This window comes from Onthophagus taurus, chromosome 8, assembly GCF_036711975.1.
Source record: "Onthophagus taurus isolate NC chromosome 8, IU_Otau_3.0, whole genome shotgun sequence".
Lineage (NCBI taxonomy): Eukaryota > Metazoa > Arthropoda > Insecta > Coleoptera > Scarabaeidae > Onthophagus > Onthophagus taurus.
In genome coordinates, this window is record NC_091973.1 from 6214131 (window position 1) to 6237604 (window position 23474).

The 23474-nt window shown below is 27.9% G+C and overlaps 6 protein-coding genes across 6 annotated transcripts; 4 read left to right on the plus strand and 2 right to left on the minus strand.

The window, feature by feature from the left end:
• Positions 1–199: 199 nt before the first annotated feature.
• Positions 200–3906, plus strand: LOC111425618 (inaD-like protein). Its single transcript, XM_023059752.2, has 5 exons — positions 200–436; positions 1328–1463; positions 1521–2658; positions 2708–3354; positions 3408–3906. Exons 2-5 carry the CDS (start codon positions 1340–1342, stop codon positions 3554–3556), a joined length of 2058 nt encoding a protein of 685 aa, XP_022915520.2. The 5' UTR covers positions 200–436; positions 1328–1339; the 3' UTR covers positions 3557–3906.
• A 110-nt stretch (positions 3907–4016) lies between these two features.
• Positions 4017–6427, plus strand: LOC111425266 (gamma-glutamylcyclotransferase-like). The gene is made up of 3 exons (XM_023059190.2): positions 4017–4250; positions 4310–4443; positions 4501–6427. Exons 1-3 carry the CDS (start codon positions 4119–4121, stop codon positions 4793–4795), a joined length of 561 nt encoding a protein of 186 aa, XP_022914958.1. The 5' UTR covers positions 4017–4118; the 3' UTR covers positions 4796–6427.
• Positions 6428–7391: 964 nt separating this feature from the next.
• On the plus strand, positions 7392–9025 carry LOC111425164 (Crk proto-oncogene, adaptor protein). Its single transcript, XM_023058966.2, has 5 exons — positions 7392–7957; positions 8017–8344; positions 8401–8529; positions 8586–8681; positions 8735–9025. Exons 1-5 carry the CDS (start codon positions 7926–7928, stop codon positions 8933–8935), a joined length of 786 nt encoding a protein of 261 aa, XP_022914734.1. The 5' UTR covers positions 7392–7925; the 3' UTR covers positions 8936–9025.
• Positions 9026–11152: 2127 nt separating this feature from the next.
• LOC111425163 (Acyl-CoA dehydrogenase very long chain) lies at positions 11153–13772 on the plus strand. Its single transcript, XM_023058965.2, has 3 exons — positions 11153–11613; positions 11767–11977; positions 12032–13772. Exons 1-3 carry the CDS (start codon positions 11549–11551, stop codon positions 13652–13654), a joined length of 1899 nt encoding a protein of 632 aa, XP_022914733.2. The 5' UTR covers positions 11153–11548; the 3' UTR covers positions 13655–13772.
• A 2771-nt stretch (positions 13773–16543) lies between these two features.
• Positions 16544–18246, minus strand: LOC111425515 (Solute carrier family 25 member 46a). The gene is made up of 4 exons (XM_023059600.2): positions 17799–18246; positions 17566–17744; positions 17457–17513; positions 16544–17399 (listed from the first exon to the last, which is right to left on the minus strand). Exons 1-4 carry the CDS (start codon positions 18030–18032, stop codon positions 16676–16678), a joined length of 1194 nt encoding a protein of 397 aa, XP_022915368.1. The 5' UTR covers positions 18033–18246; the 3' UTR covers positions 16544–16675.
• Positions 18247–20695: 2449 nt separating this feature from the next.
• Positions 20696–23381, minus strand: LOC139431413 (protein scarlet-like). Its single transcript, XM_071199073.1, has 8 exons — positions 23309–23381; positions 23055–23258; positions 22397–23004; positions 22144–22347; positions 21677–22093; positions 21486–21621; positions 21232–21435; positions 20696–21181 (listed from the first exon to the last, which is right to left on the minus strand). Exons 5-8 carry the CDS (start codon positions 21737–21739, stop codon positions 21009–21011), a joined length of 576 nt encoding a protein of 191 aa, XP_071055174.1. The 5' UTR covers positions 21740–22093; positions 22144–22347; positions 22397–23004; positions 23055–23258; positions 23309–23381; the 3' UTR covers positions 20696–21008.
• Positions 23382–23474: the final 93 nt, after the last annotated feature.

Genomic DNA, 23474 nt, shown 5'->3' on the forward strand with positions numbered 1-23474 from the left:
GATGATACGCATTTCTATTTTACGTAATAGATAAAAAATATTACTAAAGCAGCGGTTTTTATTATTATCAGCTTTTAATGACTAATCGAGTCTTAAAATAATAAAAAAATTTTTTTTTGAATTAAAAATATACAAAAAAGTCGCAATAACAAAGAGGGTTTTTGTTTTGAAAGACAACAAAAACCTACTCGTAGTCGAGTTTATTTGTGTAACATTCTGGCCAATAATAATTGGTGATCTCTACAAAGCGTGTTTGCATCTTTGATTCTTGTAGAGGTGGGGGTCAAACACGCCAAACGGCAAGGAATCGTACTCGATATACCTTTGCAAAGCGTGCTTTCGAATAGTGTAATCGACGATGTGCGTTTGTAACGTTTAAAGTGTGCGGAAAAAGTGTGGGCACATTGTCATAATTATTTTTCGGCTTTTTAGTCAGGTGAGATTATTTTTAACTCCCCCTTTAATTTTTGTTATTTATTTCAGATTTTTTTATTCGAAAATTTTGCGAAATTTTCGTTTCTATTTATCAGATGGTTATTTTATTTCAATCTTGATTAAGATTGTTTAGATTTAGATAGTGTTATGGGAAATGAGTAGGTTTTGAAGGCAAAATCTGTATTTAATAATTACATATATTCTATTTCTATCTGGTTAACGTTTGTGGGAAAATTTATTTTGCAATTGCGACATTACGCCTTTGCTAAGATTTCTTTCTATTTTTTTTTATTTTCTCATTCGTTAGCATTTACTATTAATTGCTTAAGAGTTAAGTTGAAATTGCGTTATTTTCTCTTTGGTGCTTAATAGATGTTATAGATTCTTCTTTTATTGCTCAAATCCGAGTAATTGGGTTGTTACGCGCCGCCTACTTCTAAATAAATCAGGAAAAAACGAAAGGAAATTTAAATTTACCACTTTACCCTACATGCTCATGATATCGTTAAGTAATTACCATCGCAAATTGGTCTTTTAGATAAAAGATCATCTCTTAAACTGCTTGAACAAATATATTAAAAGGAAATAAAAATTTAATGGGGATACTAATATTTAGTTTTACGCCTGATGATTTTTTCTGATTATGATGTTGTTGCCCTGAATTTAATGCAACATGTGAGTCACGTAAATAAGCAAAGCTTCCTACATATTTATACTTCTAACTGTAAACTGAGTAAAATTGTATTTCGCAAAATTTAACTTTTGAAGGTTCACAAAAATATTCTACCTGGTTCTGAGTCAGAGATAATTCATCATCACAAACTGGATCTTTCCTTTTACCCAAAACAAAAAATCTTTTTTATATTAAAAAAATTATTAATTATTTATACAGCAATGATCAAGAATGAGGCTCTTTAAAAGAAGGTGTTCTGATCCGAACCCACAACTGGTTAGTCTTTCACCTCTAACAGACTCTTCTGATAACATCTCCAACAAAATAGACAAAGATCCCAATGAATCTAAATCGAGTAAGTAAATAAATAATTCTTTTTATAGCAACAAAATAAAAAATTTTTATTTAAAAGATCTATCCACGTGGGGTAAAAAAGTGGGTGAAAAATGGGATAAAATAAAACGGAGCGATTCCTCTGAAATCCTCGGTTCAACCCCGGGAAAAAAAGCGCAACCAAAAAGCCCGCAACCAATGTTTAAAAAAATTTCGCGGGTTGAATCATTAAAAAGTTTTTTTTCGCGCTCCGAAAAATCCTCCGAGAAATTATCCGACAATGAAGCCGATCACAATAAAAGCGACTCCGAAGTGCACCAATACCTCGTTGGTGTCCGAAAAAATTATAAACGAACAATCCGAACCAAAAAGCGATACAAGTCCATCGTGGACAATTTAGAATTAACCGAACAACAACTCAAAGATTATTTGGCCCTAATGAGACCAAATCGCGAAGAACTCGAGCAACTCCTCAAAGAGTTTTGCGGTGAAGAAACCAAAGACACAAAACCGAACAAGCTTCCTTCAGTAACCGAAGGAAAATCGAATCACAAACACAGAAGATTTAAAGTAAGAAATTTATTTTCAATCCGATCTTCCTCGAAATCCGACGACGAAAACGACAAAAAAAGCAGGTCTAATTCAACGAGCAGCTTGAACAGTCTAAGCGACTTAATAACGCAATCGAAAAAGACTTTATCTTTAACAGAAATTTCATCTGTTTTGACTTCGATGATCAAATCCGACGAAAGTGGTTATGGCAGCGATTCAACAAGAACCACAAACTCACTTCGAGGATCGATTAAATCGCAATCAAGTGATACCGCAGATAATTTAACTGAAAATCAAAAAGTAAAATCAGAAACGCAAAGCATTAAAAGGCAAAGAAGTAACAGCAACGATCTCGATCAAACCGCTTCTAGAAAGAAACCCGTCAAATACAACGGGGAAAACGGCGAAACCAAAATGGATATTGATGAAAAGCTCGATAAATTAACTTTGGATGGGAATTCTCCAAAAACACCAAAGTCTAATGTAAACAAAGTTAGAAGCAGCTTTCGCACCCGATTAGCTTCAGACAAAGATTTTAAATGCGTCAACATCGTATTGGGCCCAAAAGATGAAATTGGGGTTATGATTGCCCCAACTAACCTTGATAACTCAAACATAACAGCTTATATTATAACCGAAGTATTCAAAAATTCTTTAGCAGAAAGGTAAATACAAATATTAAAAAAAAATAATTTAATAATTAAATCTTTTTAGGACTGGAAATCTTTTTGTAGGCGATGAATTAGTAAAGATAAACGGAAAAAGGCTCCGAGGAACTTCGCCGAGCTCAGCAAGAACATCATTAGCTTCATTAGTGGGTAAAGTAGAAATTGTGTTGACAAGGGCAAAACCCCGGGAAATTAAAAAACCCCCCGAGTACTTCAAAAAGTATACAAGTTTCTCTGAAATACCAAAGTATACAGTACAACCTTTAACCCCAAACAAAACCCCTCTATTTCGAAAACCATCAATTTTGTACAAAACCCCGATTAAAAACGATACGAAATACAAGAACGTTATGGAAGAAGATGAATCGAGGGTTACTTTTAGTAACGAAACGCCGAAAACAATTCCCTTAAGAAAATCGCAATCGATTAAATCGATTGGGAACAAAGAATTATCTGGAATGTTAAAATTTTCGTATCAAAATGAGCGAAAAGGAACCGCCCCAATTGGTATTCCAAATTCAAACCGAAATAGATATCATATTTTAAACGTCAATTTCAAAAAGGGACCCGGAATGAAATCTTTAGGGTTTTCTATTGTTGGTGGGATTGATTCTCCTAGAGGTCCAATGGGGATTTATGTAAAATCTATTTTTCAACAAGGACAAGCTGCTGAAGGGGGAATTTTACGAGAAGGTACTTAATAAAATTGTTCACATCATCTTAATTTCTTTATTTTATTTTTTTAGGAGATGAAATTCTTTCTGTTAATAATAACACTTTTAAGGGTGTTACCCATAACGGAGCTATAGCAGTATTTAAAAACATTAAATGTGGCGAAGTAATCATAGAAATATCCAGACGTGACAACACCACTAAAAGGGCTGAATCTATATAAATAATAAATTTATTTTATAATTAAAATTAACTTTAAGTTGCGTTTTTAGATTTTGTGCTGGTTAAAAAAGCAGGTTGAAAAGTTTTATTTGTTCTGTGATAGTTTTGATTTTTTTGTTGGTCAAATAACCAGCACATTAATCTCATATAATCAAAAAAAGACTTAAAAGAATTTCTTTTGTGTATCATTTAAGTTGACTATTGTGATAATTTCGTTAATTAGACCAAATACTAATCACATTATTTGTTAAATTTCTATAGAATTATTTAAATAAGTTAAATAAATATGTTATGAAAATATTAATTTGTTAAAACCAAAAAAAAAATTATAATAAAACTAACTTAACTTAATCTCATTCTTTTTTTAAATTAATTTAAATTAAATTAGTGCCACCTATGATAAAAAACTTGAAACTGAAATGAAATTAAATCAAACTATTACATATAGATGGCGCATCCCCAACTGTCAAACATTTTTAATATGTGAATAACACGACAAAATGTAAATATTTCACGTTGTTTAAATACTAAAAGTGCCTATATATTGTGAAATTTACTTTATTATGCGTGTAACCTCGCAAATTTTAGCCATGTCTAAAACATTCAGTTATTTCGCATATGGAAGCAATTTACTTTCAAAACGTATTCACATCAACAATCCAAGTGCGGTGTTAGTTGGACCTGGCAAGCTGTTGGTAAATAAAAAATCACTGCTACAGATAAACATACATATTTAGCTTAATTCTGTTTTAAGGATCACAGATTGGATTTTTTAACTTACTCAAAAAGATGGGGAGGAGCTTCAGCTACAATTGTCCCAATGAAGAACTCTCATGTTTGGGGAGCTATTTGGGAAATAGATAATGACCACATGAAGTGTTTGGATAAGTATACTTTTTTTTGTATGAGTATTTATTTTTGCTACATTTTTATTTATTTTTTTAGCCAAGAAGGTGTTCAAGACAACCTTTATTTTGCAAAAACAGTAGAAATTGTTCTTCCTAATGGTGAAAAGAGAACCTGTAGGGTTTATCAACAAACAGCAACTCCTGAACATGTAGATGATATAAAAGAGCTTCCAAAGGATCGTCAACCTTCCACTGTTTATTTAACTACAATTATCTTAGGTGCTGAAGAGTCTTGTTTACCAGATGATTATAGAGAATATTTAAAATCCATTCCAGATAATGGGTATAAAGGGAAAGTTGATATTGGGCTTGATCTTAAAATAGTGGATTAATTATTTTTAAAATTGCCTCAAAATACCTAATTAGTCTACTTTAAAAAATTCTGATCAAGTTTGTTGTAATCACTAAATATTTCTGTATAATATATGTGAATTTGAAAATTTTCGAGTTTTAAAAAATTTTTAAGAAATTAAATATTGAAAATTTAAAAAAATAGTATTAAGAGAAGTTGTTACTTTCTTGATTGTTAACAAGTTTTATTTGAACATTTTTTTGATATGAACGAATATATATATTTTTATACCACTGTAGAGCACAACCTGATGATGATATCAAAATTTTGATTAAAACAATTAATTTTAAACGATATTGTAAGCAAATTTTATATGAAACATGTTTCAATTAAAATAATAATATGCTTCGAAATCCTTGATATACATTAAATTGTATTATTCAGTGGGAAATTAAATGTTGAGTATTTTAAAAAATAATATTAAGAAAAGTTGTTACTTTCTTGATTCTGAATAAGTTTTATTTGAAAATTTTTTTGATATGAACGAATATATATATTTTTATACCAGTGTAGAGCACAACCTGGTGATGATATCAAAATTTTAATTAAAACAATTAGTTTTAAACGATATTGTAACCAAATTTTATATGAAACATGTTTCTATTAAAATAATTTGTTTCAAAATCCTTGATATACATTAAATTGTATTATTCAGTGGGAAATTAAATGTTGAGAATTTTGAAAAATAGTATTAAGAAAAGTTGTTGCTTTCTTGATTCTTAATAAGTTTTATTTGAACAATTTTTTGATATGAACGAATATATATATTTTTATACCAGTGTAGAGCACAACCTGGTGATGATATCAAAATTTTAATTAAAACAATTAGTTTTAAACGATATTGTAAGCAAATTTTATATGAAACTTGTTTCGATTAAAATAATATGTTTCGAAATTCTTGATATACATTAAATTGTATTATTCAGTGGGAAATTAAATGTTGAGTATTTTAAAAAATAGTATTAACAAAAGTTGTTACTTTCTTGATTCTTAATAAGTTTTATTTGAACAATTTTTTGATATGAACGAATATATATATTTTTATACCAGTGTAGAGCACAACCTGGTGATGATATCAAAATTTTAATTAAAACAATTAGTTTTAAACGATATTGTAAGCAAATTTTATATGAAACTTGTTTCGATTAAAATAATATGTTTCGAAATTCTTGGTATACATTAAATTGTACTATTCAGTGGGAAATTAAATATTGAGTATTTTAAAAAATAGTATTAAGAAAAGTTGTTGCTTTCTTGATTCTTAATAAGTTTTATTTAAACAATTTTTTGATATATATTGATTTTTCATTTAACTCGCAATAAAAAGAAAACTGCGGATTCGAACATTTTCAAATTAACATATGTTATGTAGAAATGTTCAGTGATTACAACAAACTTTGCCGCAATATTTTTTATTAAACGGTTACAAAAATTTTAAAGTGAGTTTGGCACGGATAGTAATGAGTCAGTAGTGTATAATTTGAAAGATTCTTATTTTAGTTTCACTTTAATAACGCCAGCCATAAAAGCCTGTGAACTTATATAAATATTGATATATAAATGTTATTTTTGACTTATTGGAATTATATTAATAATAAATTATAGAAAATAATGTTTGTTTTATTTACCTTTTTATATTAACTGGAAACTTGTCATCATATTATTATCTTATCTACTAAATATTCAGCTTTTAGTTGTGCAAATGATATTCCAGGACTTTGCCAGCCCATAATTTCACGATTCTTTGTTTAAAAGGAGGAGCTCTAAACACAGAGGTCGACTTATCACAAAGGACAGACTGTTTAGACTCAAACGCCTTTATTATTATTCTTAGGAAGCAATTTCGGACCGTCTTTATATAAAGTTTTCTTCATAATTTTTGGTGGAGAATCATCTCTTTAAATATATAGACGCAATTTCCAGACACTCTCTATAGGGATAATATTACAGGGAGTAGGTGCCTCTTTGCAGAAAAATAGGCAGAATTCGAAATAGCAAAGCTAGTGTCAAAAGTGCTGATAAGTTTTAGGTGCTTAATCAGACAAAATCAGATATTTCAAAATCTGATTATATAATATCCAATATATTGCTCAACATAGCGATTTAGTAGACCTTAACAAATATTTCTGGTACTGATTCTTGAAACTGCTGCGTTCAATGACCCCAAGTATAGAATAAAGTAAATTTGAATAATTAAGTAAATTTTTTGAGAAATTTGTTGAATTTTTTGTTGTTTTCAGTAAATTCTTATCTCTGGGTCTTATCTTGAAATTGTTTTATACAAAAATACTTATAAAACTTGATTATTGTTATATCTGATTATCAGAAATGTGAAATTAAAAATCGTATTTTTTATTGGTGTGAAGTTGGTTATTCAAAAAAAACTTTTTGACATAACTCTTTATTCCTGTTTTATAATTAAGCTAAATAATAAAAAAAATTAATGAAATTAATTGATTTTTGGTATAAAACGTTAAAAGGGACTAATAAAAATGATAATTGAAAAGAATTTTTATCAATTACCGAAACAAATAAAGTACCAACTTTTGAACTTTGATGTACCTTTGTTTCTAACCGAATATGCTATTAAAAAAGTTCACTTTCGTTAAAACGTTGTCGTCTAAAATGATAAGGCACGGTGTTTACACATTTTGAAAATTTATTGTTTGGTAAACAATTCCAGCAGCGGTTTTGAAAAACAAATAGTAGCCATCGCTGTTTTTTATGTGTATATTGTATACCCAATAGGTAGTGCCAACACGTCCTCAAGTAGTGAATCGGTTTTCCTCGCTTAAATCAATAGCAAAACCCTATCCTATAATAAAACATTATTTTATTTTCGAAAACGAACGTTTAATTGTTGTTAAATTAAGTATCGTGTGCGGAACATGCGGACGTCATTCGGATAAAACCCCATATAGTATTTACGGCGACAATAAACCATCAAGATAAATATAGGTTATGTGTATCCTACTTTATGGAAAATGTTGTTTTCAATAACCGCGACTCGTTTTACGTACCAATTATCCAGTGATAAACGAAAAATTCATTAATTATTAAATAACATTTCATTCCAACTCCCTTTTTCTTAAAACAATTCACCAACAGAGATGGCATCTTTCGATCACGAAGACAAATCCAGGTAAATTCATTAATACAACATAAAATTATTATTAATTCATTCATTCATTAATGTTTTAGTTGGTATTTTGGTCCAATGAGTAGACAAGAGGCTAATGATTTATTGGAAGCTGAGAAAGAGAGTGGTGTTTTTTTGATACGTGACAGCACCTCTTGTGTGGGTGATTTTGTTCTTTGTGTTAAAGAAAATAGTAAAGTGAGCCATTATATTATCAATAAAACGCAAAGGAATGACCAAGAAGCCTACAGAATTGGCGACCAAACGTTCGATGATTTACCACGTCTCCTCAACTTTTATAAATTACATTATTTAGACACAGCCCCCTTAATTCGACCAGCTAATAAAAAACAAGAAAAAGTTAGAGGAAAATATGATTTTGATGGACAAGTATAAAACAATCATTTCATTTAATCCCTCATTTAACTTTCTTAAATTATTTTTAGGACGCCGATGATCTTCCATTTAAAAAAGGTGAAATTTTAACTATTATTAAAAAGGATGAGGAGCAATGGTGGACTGCTAAAAATTCTAAAGGTGAAAGAGGATCAATTCCTGTACCATATGTTGAAAAGGTAATAACACAAATAATTTCATTTAAATCATTAACTCACTTTATATAAAATTATAGGTAGATGACACACTAAATGAATTTCCAAGACCCCCATCCGGTGGCTCAATGCCAGCACCCCCCATGGATACAGGAATGAAAAAGAATCAAATGAATGTAAATTAAAAAAAAAATTATTAATTTTAATAATAATTAATTATTAATTTTAGCGTAAATTGCCAGCCATGGCAAGAGTGAAACAAAGTAGAGTTCCAAATGCTTATGACAAAACAGCTTTGAGATTAGAAGTTGGTGACATCATAAAAGTGACTAAGATTAGCATAAACGGTCAATGGGAGGGTGAGCTAAAAGGAAGGGTGGGTCATTTTCCCTTTACACACGTCGAATTTATCGACACTGAGGAAAGTTAGTGTTGATATTAAGATCAACAAGAGAAAAAAATTGAAATTAAAAAATATTATTAATTAATAACAATAAAATAAATATTGATATTTGCGTAATTGTATAGTTTTTTCAATTAACGATTGATGATGATGCTGATAGTGGATTGATGATGTATTTATTATTATAATTGGCACTAGCGTCTAATATCTACTTGCTTAGTATTTATGGTAGAGTACGGAGAATAAAGATATGATGGAATTTTTGTTTTAAAAGTGTATTTTTCTTAATTACATATCATATTTAACTAAATCACATTTGTTTTTTAATTTTATCTTTCCCCTTGAAAACAAAAAAAAAATTCAATTAAAATTCTTAATCTCAGAATTTTTGCATATCTACATTCCTTTCAAAATATTCACATTAATCATAAATTTAATGGAAATGAGGTGTTTTGAGTATGCGAAAATACGTGGCTCATTAAAAATTTAAATAATAGTTTAGAATTGGTGCCAAAAGTCAAGGTCAATAATTAACCGTTCAATAAAAAAAATTAGCGGTAAAGTTTATTGTAATCACTACACATTTCTGCGTAATATATGTGAATTTGAAAATTTTTGATAATGCGGTTTTAAAAAGTTTTAATCGGAAATTAAAATATTAAAAATTTAAAAAAATAGTATTAAGAAAAGTTGTTACTTTTTTGATTCTTAATAAGTTTTATTTGAAAAGTTTTTTGATACGAGTTATAATTATTGAGATAACCTCAAATATATATATTTTTATACCAGTGTAGAGCACAACCTGGTGATGATATCAACATTTTAATTAATACAATTAGTTTTAAATGATATTCTAACACATTTTATATTCGATAAAAATAATATGCTTCGAAATCCTTGATATACATTAAATTGTATCGTTCAGTGGGAAATTAAATGTTGAGTATTTTAAAAAATAGTATTAAGAAAAGTTGTTACTTTTTTGATTCTTAATAAGTTTTATTTGAAAATTTTTTTGTTACGAGTTGTAATTATTAAGATAACCTCAAATATATATATTTTTATACCAGTGTAGAGCACAACCTGGTGATGATATCAACATTTTAATTAATACAATTAGTTTTAAATGATATTCTAACACATTTTATATTCGATAAAAATAATATGCTTCGAAATCCTTGATATACATTAAATTGTATCGTTCAGTGGGAAATTAAATGTTGAGTATTTAAAAAAATAGTATTAAGAAAAGTTGTTACTTTCTTGATTTTTAATAAGTTTTATTTGAAAAATTTTTTGTTACGAGTTGTAATTATTAAGATAACCTCAAATATATATATTTTTATACCAGTGTAGCGCAAAAATTAAATATCAAAATTTTAATTAAAACAATTAGTTTTAAATGATATTGTAAACATATTTTATATTCGATAAAAATAATATGTTTCGAAATCCTTGATATACATTAAATTGTATTATTCAGTGGGAAATTAAAGTTGAGTATTTTAAAAAATAGTATTAAGAAAAGTTGTTACTTTTTTGATTCTTAATAAGTTTTATTTGAAAATTTTTTTGATACGAGTTATAATTATTAAGATAACCTCAAATATATGTATTTTTATACCAGTGTAGAGCACAACCTGGTGATGATATCAAAATTTTAATTAAAACAATTAGTTTTAAACGATATTGTAAGCAAATTTTATATGAAACATGTTTCGATAAAAATAATATGCTTCGAAATCCTTGATATACATTAAATTGTATTATTCAGTGAGAAATTAAAGTTGAGTATTTTAAAAAATAGTATTAAGAAAAGTTGTTACTTTTTTGATTCTTAATAAGTTTTATTTGAAAAATTTTTTGATACGAACGAATATATATATTTTTATACAAGTGTAGAGCACAACCTGGTAATGATATCAAAATTTTAATTAAAATAATTAATTTTAAACGATATTGTAAGCAAATTTTATATGAAACTTGTTTGGATAAAAATAATATGCTTCGAAATCCTTGATATACATTAAATTATATTATTCAGTGGGAAATTAAATCTTGAGTATTTTAAAAAGTATTAAGAAAAGTTTTTACTTTCTTGATTCTTAATAAGTTTTATTTGAAAAAATTTTTGATACGAGCAAAAATTAAATTGATGTTCCTTGACTTTTGGCACTGATACCAAATACTTTTGAACCATCCTATACATTGTGTACCGGGTTACCTAAATTTATACACAGCTGATTAATTTTATAAAAATTTTGGTTTTTAAAAAACTTAATTATTATAGTCAAAATTTTCTTGTTTTTCTTTTTTATGACTTTACTTTTTCAAATTTTTTCGTATTTCCACCTGTTTTATACTATTTAGTGACAAAGTACAAAGTCCAAACCACTCCACGATTATTGTTAAATCGTAATCAAATGTATCGATATTGTGATAGTTAACGAATAGGTTTCTGTGTGTATATAAGTTTTAATACCAAAGATTTGGATTTGATCAATTACTTGCGAAAATAAGGTCATAAGGTCGTTATTTTTAATACAATTTTCTTAATCAACAAACCAAAACTATAAGTTATAATATATCAGCGTGCATTAAATTTCGTTGCAATCGTTTTGGTGCATTCCGATAAAGAAGATGTTTCGAATTGGAAGAACTTTAGTACAGTGCAACAAAAATTTACAAAACCAAAATTTCCTTCGGTAAGCATCTAATTACTTTGTCATAATTAACCTCGTTTTTCATGGATTACTTGCATAATTTTTTACGTTTAATAAACAAAAAATCAATAAATCGTGGAAATGAACTTTGAATTTTGTATCTTGACCATAACAGTTTACATAACTTTATTTTAGACTTATATCAACAAGTTCGGTACAATGCAAAACCGTCCAAAATACCGGAAAAAAAGCTCCAGCTGCGGGAGAAGAGAATTATTCTTTCGTTATGAATCTCTATCGCGGGCAACTCGAGGGAAAACAAGTTTTTCCTTTTCCTAAACCTCTTACTGCTGAACAAGAAGAGACCGTTCGAATGCTTGTTGATCCTGTTTCAAAATTTTTTGAGGTACTTTTCATTTTATTTCTAAATTAATTAATTTAAAACAACTCTAATTAATAGGAAGTAAACGACCCAGCTAAGAACGATGCTTTAGAAAGAGTTGAAGAAAACACATTAAAAGGTTTATGGGAATTAGGAGCTTTTGCTTTGCAAGTTCCTCAAGAACTCGGTGGTTTAGGGCTTTGCAACACTCAATACACAAGATTAGTAGAGATTGTTGGAGCTCATGATTTGGGTGTTGGAATTACGTTAGGCGCGCATCAGTCGATTGGATTCAAAGGAATTTTACTTTATGGTACTGATGCTCAAAAGAAAAAATATTTTCCCAGGGTGTCAGGTGGCGAATTTGCGGCATTTTGTCTTACTGAGCCTTCATCTGGTTCTGATGCTGGTTCAATTCGATCGCGAGCGGTTTTATCGCCCGATGGTAAACATTACATATTAAATGGATCAAAAATTTGGATTAGTAACGGAGGATTAGCCGAAATTATGACCGTTTTTGCGCAAACTCCAGTTGATGATCCGAAAAATCCAGAAAAAACTAGAGATAAAGTAACAAGTTTTATTGTTGAAAGATCATTCGGTGGCGTAACTAACGGCCCACCAGAAAAGAAGATGGGTATTAAAGCATCAAATACCGCCGAAGTTTATTATGACAATGTTAAGATTCCAATTGAAAACGTTTTGGGGGGAGTTGGAAATGGATTTAAGGTAGCTATGAATATCTTAAATAATGGTCGATTTGGAATGGCCGGCGCTTTAACAGGAACAATGAGAACTTGTATAGCTAAAGCAACAGAATTTGCAACACAAAGAGTACAATTTGGCGAAAAACTAAGCAAATTTCAAGGTATTCAAGAAAAATTAGCTCGAATGGCTGCGTTGCAATACGTCACAGAATCAATGGCATACATGATTTCTGGTAACATGGATTCGGGGTCACAACATTACCATTTAGAAGCTGCTATTTCGAAAGTATTTGCGGCAGAAGCTGCTTGGAACGTTTGTGACGAAGCGATTCAAATAATGGGCGGCATGGGATTCATGAAAGAAACCGGTTTAGAAAGAATCCTTCGTGATTTAAGAATATTTAGGATTTTCGAAGGTACAAATGATATTTTGAGGTTATTTGTCGCTTTAACGGGAATTCAATACGCCGGGGCTCATCTTCGCGAACTTCAAAATGCTTTTAAGAACCCCACAGCTAATTTAGGCCTCATTTTCGAAGAGGCTTCCAAAAGAGTCGGTCGTAAAGTTGGTTTAGCTTCGCCTCCTTCAATGGAACATCACGTTCATCGAAGTTTATCGCCCTCCGCCAGACAAATTTCGAAATGTATCGACGATTTTGGTCAATCGGTTGAAGTTGTACTTATTAAATACGGAAAAAGCATAGTTAACGAGCAATATATATTGAACCGATTGGCAAATGCGACGATTGATATTTATGCCAGCATGGTTATTTTATCAAGAGCTACAAACGCACTTAATAACAATCTTCCAAGCGCACAACACGAAAAACTTATGGTTGAATCTTGGATCGTTGGAGCTTCCCAAAGAATTACAGAAAATTTGAAGGAAATTTCTACTGGAAGAAATTTGGACAATTACACCAAAATGAGCAAAATCGCCGCCAATATTTGCCAATCAAACGGCGTTGTTCAACAAAATCCTTTAAATTTTTAACAACACATTAAAATTATTTATTTTTATATAATGAAAATTTTTTGTTTTGAATGTGTGTGAAAAATTCTTTATACTTCTTAAAAAAATTATCTTTTATAAATAAATTGCAACAAACCTATTTTAACTTTTATTTTAATCCCTTAAATATTGATGGGACACGAGGTTGATGAATCTCAGGCTGTTTTGAAGCAAACTTTCTTGTCAGTCCTACTAAGAACATTCGTGACAACCAAAACTTTGAATTCAAGACCACCTTTTGTCGATCTTGCTGCTTCTCATTCTTGCTTCGATCTTAGCGAGGAAGAAAAACAAGAGTTTCGATAAAAATAATAATATGATTCGAAATTGTATTATTGACTGGGAAATTAAATGTTGAGTATTTTAAAAAATAGTATTAAGAAAAGTTGCTACATTCTTGATTTTTAACAAGTTTTATTTGAAATTTTTTTTGATACGAACGAATATATATATTTTTATACCAGTGTAGAGCACAACCTGGTGATGATATCAAAATTTTAATTAAAGCAATTAGTTGTAAACGATATTGTAAGCAAATTTTATATGAAACATGTTTCGATAAAAATAATATGCTTCAAAATCCTTGATATACATTAAATTGTATTATTCAGTGGGAAATTAAATGTTGAGTATTTTAAAAAATAGTATTAAGAAAAGTTGTTACTTTCTTGATTCTTAACAAGTTTTATTTGAAAATTTTTTTGATACGAACGAATATATATATTTTTATACCAGTGTAGAGCACAACCTGGTGATGATATCAAAATTTTAATTAAAACAATAAGTTGTAAACGATATTGTAAGCAAATTTTATATGAAACATGTTTCGATAAAAATAATATGCTTCGAAATCCTTGATGTACATTAAATTGTATTGTTCAGTGGGAAATTAAATGTTGAGTATTTTAAAAAATAGTATTAAGAAAAGTTGTTACTTTTTTGATTCTTAATAAGTTTTAATTGAAAATTTTTTTGATACGAACGAATATATATATATTTATACCAGTGTAGAGCACAACCTGGTGATGATATCAAAATTTTAATTAAAACAATTAGTTGTAAACGATATTGTAAGCAAATTTTATATGAAACATGTTTCGATAAAAATAATATGCTCCGAAATCCTTGATATACATTAAATTGTATTGTTCAGTGGGAAATTAAATGTTGAGTATTTTAAAAAATAGTATTAAGAAAAGTTGTTACTTTCTTGATTCTTAACAAGTTTTATTTGAAAATTTTTTTGATACGAACGAATATATATATTTTTATACCAGTGTAGAGCACAACCTGGTGATGATATCAAAATTTTAATTAAAACAATTAAGTTTAAATGATATTGTAAGCAAATTTTATATGAAACATGTTTCGATAAAAATAATATGCTCCGAAATCCTTGATATACATTAAATTGTATTATTCAGTGGGAAATTAAATGTTGAGTATTTTAAAAAATAGTATTAAGAAAAGTTGTTACTTTCTTGATTCTTAACAAGTTTTATTTGAAAATTTTTTTGATACGAACGAATATATATATTTTTATACCAGTGTAGAGCACAACCTGGTGATGATATCAAAATTTTAATTAAAACAATTAAGTTTAAATGATATTGTAAGCAAATTTTATATGAAACATGTTTCGATAAAAATAATATGCTCGGAAATCCTTGATATGCATTAAATTGTATTATTCAGTGGGAAATTAAATGTTGAGTATTTTAAAAAATAGTATTAAGAAAAGTTGTTACTTTCTTGATTCTTAACAAGTTTTATTTGAACATTTTTTTGATACGAACGAATATATATATTTTTATACCAGTGTAGAGCACAACCTGGTGATGATATCAAAATTTTAATTAAAACAATAAGTTGTAAACGATATTGTAAGCAAATTTTATATGAAACATGTTTCGATACAAATAATATGCTTCAAAATCCTTGATATGCATTAAATTGTATTGTTCAGTGGGAAATTAATTGTTGAATATTTTAAAAAATAGTATTAAGAAAAGTTGTTACTTTCTTGATTCTTAACAAGTTTTATTTGAAATTTTTTTTGATACGAACGAATGTATATATTTTTATACCAGTGTACAGCACAACCTGGTGATGATATCAAAATTTTAATTAAAACAATTAGTTGTAAACGATATTGTAAGCAAATTTTATATGAAACATGTTTCGATAAAAATAATATGCTTCAAAATCCTTGATATACATTAAATTATATTATTCAGTGGGAAATTAAAGTTGAGTATTTTAAAAAATAGTATTAAGAAAAGTTGTTACTTTTTTGATTCTTAACAAATTTTAATTGAAAAATTTTTTTACACGAGTTATAATTATTAAGATAACCTCAAATATATGTATTTTTATACCAGTGTAGAGCACAACCTGGTGGTGATATCAAAATTGTAATTAAAACAATTAGTTTTAAATGATATTGTAAGCAAATTTTATATGAAACATGTTTCGATAAAAATAATAATGTTACAAGTCCAAATAATCATTTAATTTTTTATAGTCAAAATAAATATAAAGATTTTTGATGAAAATATGTTATTAATGAATATTTATAGACTATTAATATTAAAAATACAGATATTTCCCAGCTTTATTTGTGAGGTAAGATGCGAATTATTAATTATTTCAATTTATTTTTATTTGAAGTTAAAAATTAAACATTTTCGGCTATTCCACGGTTAAGTCATTTTGGACTTATGTCCCTTCAGCTCTCATGTACAGCATTATTTCGTATAATCCAGTACTTACAAGACTATGTTTTACTCAAAGTCTCTTGAAATCCAAGCGGGGCGCCAATCTTATAACAAACTTTTTGTTATTTTTTTCGTATGGAATTAATAAATTGCGTTACAGTTTGATATTAAATTTTATTTCTAACAAAACTTTTTGACAATAACATACAGTAGTCTAAAAAAAAATAACCAAATTTAATATAACGAATAAATAATCAGAAACGATTTATTTCATTATTGCATTAATTTATGGTAACAAATAAGTGTGACCTGTATTATTTGTATTAGAAATGACCGGAGGGGAATGAGTGCCGGCTGTTCTTGAAGGTTTATGCATCATAGCTGTAATTTCTGTTAACAAAAACCTAGTAATTCTAATAACAGCGATATGAGCGGCGTATTGCAATATCAAAGCCCCAAAACCTTTATACAACCCAAAAATGCCTTCTTTAGCTAAACAACTTTCATAACAATCAACCGGGCCGTGATAATTCGTTAAGATTGGTAAAACTGAGCTACCATCATCTAAATTATCAACTATAGTGCGAGTTCCTTGCAAATGTAAACGATGCAAAATCGTTTCGAACGGATAAAAAGCAACGTCGCTAGCGATCGTTGCAATCAAACTCGCATTAAAATCAATTTCTTTCATCGCGTTAGTATTGGGCAAATTTCGAGGTAAAGCACCGGTCGCTTCATGGCGATGTTTAAAATTCCTATGCATTAAGCGAGAAATCAATCCTTCCAAACCTAAAGAAAAAAAATATCGCGCTAAACCCAAAGTTACTGTTGGAAGAACTAAAGCCCAAACTGGCAGCATTCGTCCTTTTGGGCCACCCCCCCAATTTAATAGTCGCATAAAACCTTCTCTGAATACATCCAAAATTCCAGGTTTTTCACTAGCTATATCACTTTGAACTGTTTCTACTAAAGATGCTGAGTAAAATGGTGTTACTATTGCTAAACTTAATCTAGAAAAAATAAAAAATAACTATAAATTAAGAAATGATGAACAGATTAGTTCTTACCCTTTTAACAGTGTGTGTTGTAAAAATTGAGTTACAGTACTATACCAAGTAATTTCCCTAAAAAAATTGATCAAAAATAAAAATATACCACAAAGAATAAAACATTTACTTAGGCCATGGTGTAACTTTTGAAATAAGATCTTCAACGCCTAAGGATAACCCTCGAATCAGCAAGGTAGATCCCAAACCTTTCCAAAGTGTTGTTATACCTTGATGTTGATGCAAGTGCATGATGACAGGAACTAAAGTTATTGGTACAACATGGATTTTCCTCGAATTGTAATGGACCTGAAAGAAATTAACTAAATTAAAATTAGTTAAAAAATAAGATTTTTAACTTACTTGACATTGTCTTCTAAGAACAACAAAAGGATGGCAAAGAAGATTTTCAGCGATTAAACTAACAACAGAGACTCCTTGCCCTACATATTTTTGTAAAGCAGCGTCGTCGTCGTTTATTTTGGGGTTTGCTGTAGGAATAGGTAATGGGACTCCAGCTGCCAAATTCGGGTCCCACATCACGTCTTCGTTTAAATTGTAAAAATTTCGGGCGTTAAACTCCCGCAATCCTGCCATTTGAGTCGTTTTTTATTGTTTTCTAACCTCACTTTTGACGTTCCGCGATTTCGGCATTTGGTTACGTTAATAATCGATCACAAGGTGCATGTATTTAACATTATCATAGTGTTAGGTAATAATTACGTCGTTTATTTATGAACTAATCAAAATAAACTTTATGTTATAGTTATTTATTTGACAGCTGACGTTTTTGAGTAATCTTTGACGTTTCAAATGTTAAATGTGGCGTTTGGTAGAATGATTATAATCGCGTTACATCAAAATTTCTTCGGTAACATAAAGTAAAGTAACAAATTAATGATATAAATAACGATAATAAATTCATATAAAAAATGTTTTGATATATATAATCGGGTTTGGTGGAGAATCCTAATTCTGTTAGATTTAGAACATCCATTGAGGAATTTTTGAAATCTGGAAAAAAATATGTTTAATAATTTATTTTAAACGCTTATTATTAATACCCATTTCGTTTATGTTGGTCCAAAATATTATCGACAAAGACTCATAAGTGTAATAAAAAGGTGATAAATATTTAATCCAATTTAAATATTTCAAAGAAGGTAATTTGATTAAAATGCCGGCTGCTAACATTGTAATTAATTCGAACGGGGCTGTAAATAAATCCATGTAATCCAAAGAAGTGAATATAGCTGATATGCAAAGACCTAAATTAACAAAAAATTATTTTTAATTATCATCATTTCTTTTAATTACCTAAAATAGAAGCTGAAATACAAGCAAAAAATAAAACTAAAAGCATTTGAGAAAACACCCAGATATCGTTAAAGAAATCTATAAGCAAAAAATTTATTATTAAAAACATTAGAGGTTGCAAAATACATCTGGGGATCTAAAAATATTTTTTTAATAAAATTATTTAAATTTTGAGATTAAAAAGTTATTACCACTGATAACAACTTCGATAAAAAATAAGATTTTGTTGAATACAAATTTTTTTCTCTCATCATAACATTTTCTTCGCTTGGAAATGTGTTTATAACATTATATGTGTGAGTAAAAATCAATTCCGAAATGAAAAAGAAAATTATTCGTGAAATAAACTTTATGTTATAGTTATTTATTTGACAGCTGACGTTTTTGAGCAATTTTTGACGTTTCAAATGTCAAATGTGGCGTTTGGTAGAATGATTATAATCGCGTTACACAAAAATCTCTTCGGTAACATAAAGTAAAGTAACAAATTAATGATATAAATAACGATAATAAATTCATATAAAAAATGTTTTGGTATATATAATCGGGTTTGGTTGAGAATCCTAATTCTGTTAGATTTAGAACATTCATTGAGGAATTTTTGAAATCTGGAAAAAAATATGTTTAATAATTTATTTTAAACGCTTATTATTAATACCCATTTCGTTTATGTTGGTCCAAAATATTAACGACAAAGACTCATAAGTGTAATAAAAAGGTGATAAATATTTAATCCAATTTAAATATTTCAAAGAAGGTAATTTGATTAAAATGCCGGCTGCTAACATTGTAATTAATTCGAACGGGGCTGTAAATAAATCCATGTAATCCAAAGAAGTGAATATAGCTGATATGCAAAGACCTAAATTAATAAAAAATTATTTTTAATTATCATCATTTTTTTAATTACCTAAAATAGAAGCTGAAATACAAGCAAAAAATAAAACTAAAAGCATTTGAGAAAACACCCAGATATCGTTAAAGAAATCTATAAGAAAAAAATTTATTATTAAAAACATTAGAGGTTGCAAAATACATCTGGGGATCTAAAAATATTTTTTTTATATAATTATTTAAATTTTGAGATTAAAAAGTTATTACCACTGATAACAATTTCGATAAAAAATAAGATTTTGTTGAATACAAATTTTTTTCTCTCATCATAACATTTTCTTCGCTTGGAAATGTGTTTATAACGTTATATGTGTGAGTAAAAATCAATTCCGAAATGAAAAAGAAAATTATTCGTTAAATAAACTTTATGTTATAGTTATTTATTTGACAGCTGACGTTTTTGAGCAATTTTTGACGTTTCAAATATCAAATATGGCGTTTGGTAGAATGATTATAATCGTGTTACATCAAAATTTCTTCGGTAACATAAAATAAAGTAACAAATTAATGATATAAATAACGATAATAAATTCATATAAAAAATGTTTTGGTATATATAACCGGGTTTGGTTGAGAATCCTAATTCTGTTAGATTTAGAACATCCATTGAGGAATTTTTGAAATCTGGAAAAAAATATGTTTAATAATTTATTTTAAACGCTTATTATTAATACCCATTTCGTTTATGTTGGTCCAAAATATTATCGACAAAGACTCATAAGCGTAATAGAAAGGTGATTAATATTTAATCCAATTTAAATATTTCAAAGAAGGTAATTTGATTAAAATGCCGGCTGCTAACATTGTAATTAATTCGAACGGGGCTGTAAATAAATCCATGTAATCCAAAGAAGTGAATATAGCTGATATGCAAAGACCTAAATTAATAAAAAAATTATTTTTAATTATCATCATTTTTTTTAATTACCTAAAATAGAAGCTGAAATACAAGCAAAAAATAAAACTAAAAGCATTTGAGAAAACACCCAGATATCGTTAAAGAAATCTATAAGCAAAAAATTTATTATTAAAAACATTAGAGGTTGCAAAATACATCTAGGGATCTAAAAATATTTTTTTAATAAAATTATTTAAGTTTTAAGATTAAAAAGTTATTACCACTGATAACAACTTCGATAAAAAATAAGATTTTGTTGAATACAAATCTTTTTCTCTCATCATAACATTTTCTTCGCTTGGAAATGTGTTTATAACGTTATATGTGTGAGTAAAAATTAATTCCGAAATGAAAAACAAAATTATTCGTGAAATAAACTTTATGTTATAGTTATTTATTTGACAGCTGACGTTTTGAGCAATTTTTGACTTTTCAAATGTCAAATGTGTCGTTTGGTAGAATGATTATAATCGCGTTACACAAAAATCTCTTCGATAACATAAAGTAAAGTAACAAATTAATGATATAAATAACGATAATAAATTCATATAAAAAATGTTTTGATATATATAAGCGGGTTTGGTTGAGAATCCTAATTCTGTTAGATTTAGAACATCCATTGAGGAATTTTTGAAATCTGGAAAAAAATATGTTTAATAATTTATTTTAAACGCTTATTATTAATACCCATTTCGTTTATGTTGGTCCAAAATATTATCGACAAAGACTCATAAGTGTAATAGAAAGGTGATAAATATTTAATCCAATTTAAATATTTCAAAGAAGGTAATTTGATTAAAATGCCGGCTGCCAACATTGTAATTAATTCGAACGGGGCTGTAAATAAATCCATGTAATCCAAAGAAGTGAATATAGCTGATATGCAAAGACCTAAATTAATAAAAAAATTATTTTTAATTATCATCATTTTTTTTAATTACCTAAAATAGAAGCTGAAATACAAGCAAAAAATAAAACTAAAAGCATTTGAGAAAACACCCAGATATCGTTAAAGAAATCTATAAGCAAAAAATTTATTATTAAAAACATTAGAGGTTGCAAAATACATCTGGGGATCTAAAAATATTTTTTTAATATAATTATTTAAATTTTAAGATTAAAAAGTTATTACCACTGATACCAACTTCGATAAAAAATAAGATTTTGTTGAATACAAATTTTTTTCTCTCATCATAACATTTTCTTCGCTTGGAAATGTGTTTATAACGTTATATGTGTGAGTAAAAATCAATTCCGAAATTAAAAAGAAAATTATTCGTTAAATAAACTTTATATTATAGTTATTTATTTGACAGCTGACGTTTTTGAGCAATTTTTGACGTTTCAAATGTCAAATATAGCGTTTGGTAGAATGATTATAATCGCGTTACACAAAAATTTCTTCGATAACACAAAGTAAAGTAACAAATTAATGATATAAATAACGATAATAAATTCATATAAAAAATGTTTTGGTATGTATAAGCGGGTTTGGTTGAGAATCCTAATTCTGTTAGATTTAGAACAACAATTGAGGAATTTTTGAAATCTGGAAAAAAATATGTTTAATAATTTATCTTAAATATTTATTATTAATACCCATTTCGTTTATGTTGGTCCAAAATATTATCGACAAAGACTCATAAGTGTAATAAAAGGGTGATAAATATTTAATCCAATTTAAATATTTCAAAGAAGGTAATTTGATTAAAATGCCGGCTGCTAACATTGTAATTAATTCGAACGGGGCTGTAAATAAATCCATGTAATCCAAAGAAGTGAATATAGCTGATATGCAAAGACCTAAATTAATAAAAAATTATTTTTAATTATCATCATTTTTTTTAATTACCTAAAATAGAAGCTGAAATACAAGCAAAAAATAAAACTAAAAGCATTTGAGAAAACACCCAGATATCGTTAAAGAAATCTATAAGCAAAAAATTTATTATTAAAAACATTAGAGGTTGCAAAATACATCTGGGGATCTAAAAATATTTTTTTAATAAAATTATTTAAATTTTAAGATTAAAAAGTTATTACCACTGATAACAACTTCGATAAAAAATAAGATTTTGTTGAATACAAATTTTTTTCTCTCATCATTACATTTTCTTCGCTTGGAAATGTGTTTATAACATTATATGTGTGAGTAAAAATCAATTCCGAAATGAAAAAGAAAATTATTCGTTAAATATACTTTATGTTATAGTTATTTATTTGACAGCTGACGTTTTTGAGCAATTTTTGACGTTTCAAATGTCAAATGTGGCGTTTGGTAGAATGATTATAATCGCGTTACATCAAAATTTCTTCGGTAACATAAAGTAAAGTAACAAATTAATGATATAAATAACGATAATAAATTCATATAAAAAATGTTTTGGTATATATAAGCGGGTTTGGTTGAGAATCCTAATTCTGTTAGATTTAGAACATCCATTGAGGAATTTTTGAAATCTGGAAAAAAATTTGTTTAATAATTTATTTTAAACGCTTATTATTAATACCCATTTCGTTTATGTTGGTCCAAAATATTATCGACAAAGACTCATAAGTGTAATAAAAAGGTGATAAATATTTAATCCAATTTAAATATTTCAAAGAAGGTAATTTGATTAAAATGCCGGCTGCCAACATTGTAATTAATTCGAACGGGGCTGTAAATAAATCCATGTAATCCAAAGAAGTGAATATAGCTGATATGCAAAGACCTAAATTAATAAAAAAATTATTTTTAATTATCATCATTTTTTTTAATTACCTAAAATAGAAGCTGAAATACAAGCAAAAGATAAAACTAGAAGCATTTGAGAGAACACCCAGATATCGTTAAAGAAATCTATAAACAAAAAATTTATTATTAAAAACATTAGAGGTTGCAAAATACATCTGGGGATCTAAAAACATTTTTTTAATATAATTATTTA

Coding starts and splice junctions, on each gene's coding strand:
- LOC111425618 (XM_023059752.2), top strand. CDS start 1,340: ATGAGGCTCTTTAAAAGAAGGTGTTCTGATCCGAACCCACAACTGGTT. Junction 1,464..1,520: donor TCCCAATGAATCTAAATCGA/GTAAGTAAATAA, acceptor TTTATTTAAAAG/ATCTATCCACGTGGGGTAAA. Junction 2,659..2,707: donor AAAAATTCTTTAGCAGAAAG/GTAAATACAAAT, acceptor AAATCTTTTTAG/GACTGGAAATCTTTTTGTAG.
- LOC111425164 (XM_023058966.2), top strand. CDS start 7,926: ATGGCATCTTTCGATCACGAAGACAAATCCAG. Junction 7,958..8,016: donor GATCACGAAGACAAATCCAG/GTAAATTCATTA, acceptor TTAATGTTTTAG/TTGGTATTTTGGTCCAATGA. Junction 8,682..8,734: donor TGAAAAAGAATCAAATGAAT/GTAAATTAAAAA, acceptor TATTAATTTTAG/CGTAAATTGCCAGCCATGGC.
- LOC111425163 (XM_023058965.2), top strand. CDS start 11,549: ATGTTTCGAATTGGAAGAACTTTAGTACAGTGCAACAAAAATTTACAA. Junction 11,614..11,766: donor CAAAACCAAAATTTCCTTCG/GTAAGCATCTAA, acceptor ACTTTATTTTAG/ACTTATATCAACAAGTTCGG. Junction 11,978..12,031: donor CTGTTTCAAAATTTTTTGAG/GTACTTTTCATT, acceptor TCTAATTAATAG/GAAGTAAACGACCCAGCTAA.
- LOC111425266 (XM_023059190.2), top strand. CDS start 4,119: ATGCGTGTAACCTCGCAAATTTTAGCCATGTCTAAAACATTCAGTTAT. Junction 4,251..4,309: donor TTGGACCTGGCAAGCTGTTG/GTAAATAAAAAA, acceptor TTCTGTTTTAAG/GATCACAGATTGGATTTTTT. Junction 4,444..4,500: donor CACATGAAGTGTTTGGATAA/GTATACTTTTTT, acceptor TTATTTTTTTAG/CCAAGAAGGTGTTCAAGACA.
- LOC139431413 (XM_071199073.1), bottom strand. CDS start 21,739: ATGATGAGAGAAAAAAATTTGTATTCAACAAAATCTTATTTTTTATCG. Junction 21,622..21,676: donor TATCGAAGTTGGTATCAGTG/GTAATAACTTTT, acceptor AAATATTTTTAG/ATCCCCAGATGTATTTTGCA. Junction 21,436..21,485: donor TATTTCAGCTTCTATTTTAG/GTAATTAAAAAA, acceptor TTATTAATTTAG/GTCTTTGCATATCAGCTATA.
- LOC111425515 (XM_023059600.2), bottom strand. CDS start 18,032: ATGGCAGGATTGCGGGAGTTTAACGCCCGAAATTTTTACAATTTAAAC. Junction 17,745..17,798: donor TTCTTAGAAGACAATGTCAA/GTAAGTTAAAAA, acceptor AATTTCTTTCAG/GTCCATTACAATTCGAGGAA. Junction 17,514..17,565: donor AAAGTTACACCATGGCCTAA/GTAAATGTTTTA, acceptor CAATTTTTTTAG/GGAAATTACTTGGTATAGTA.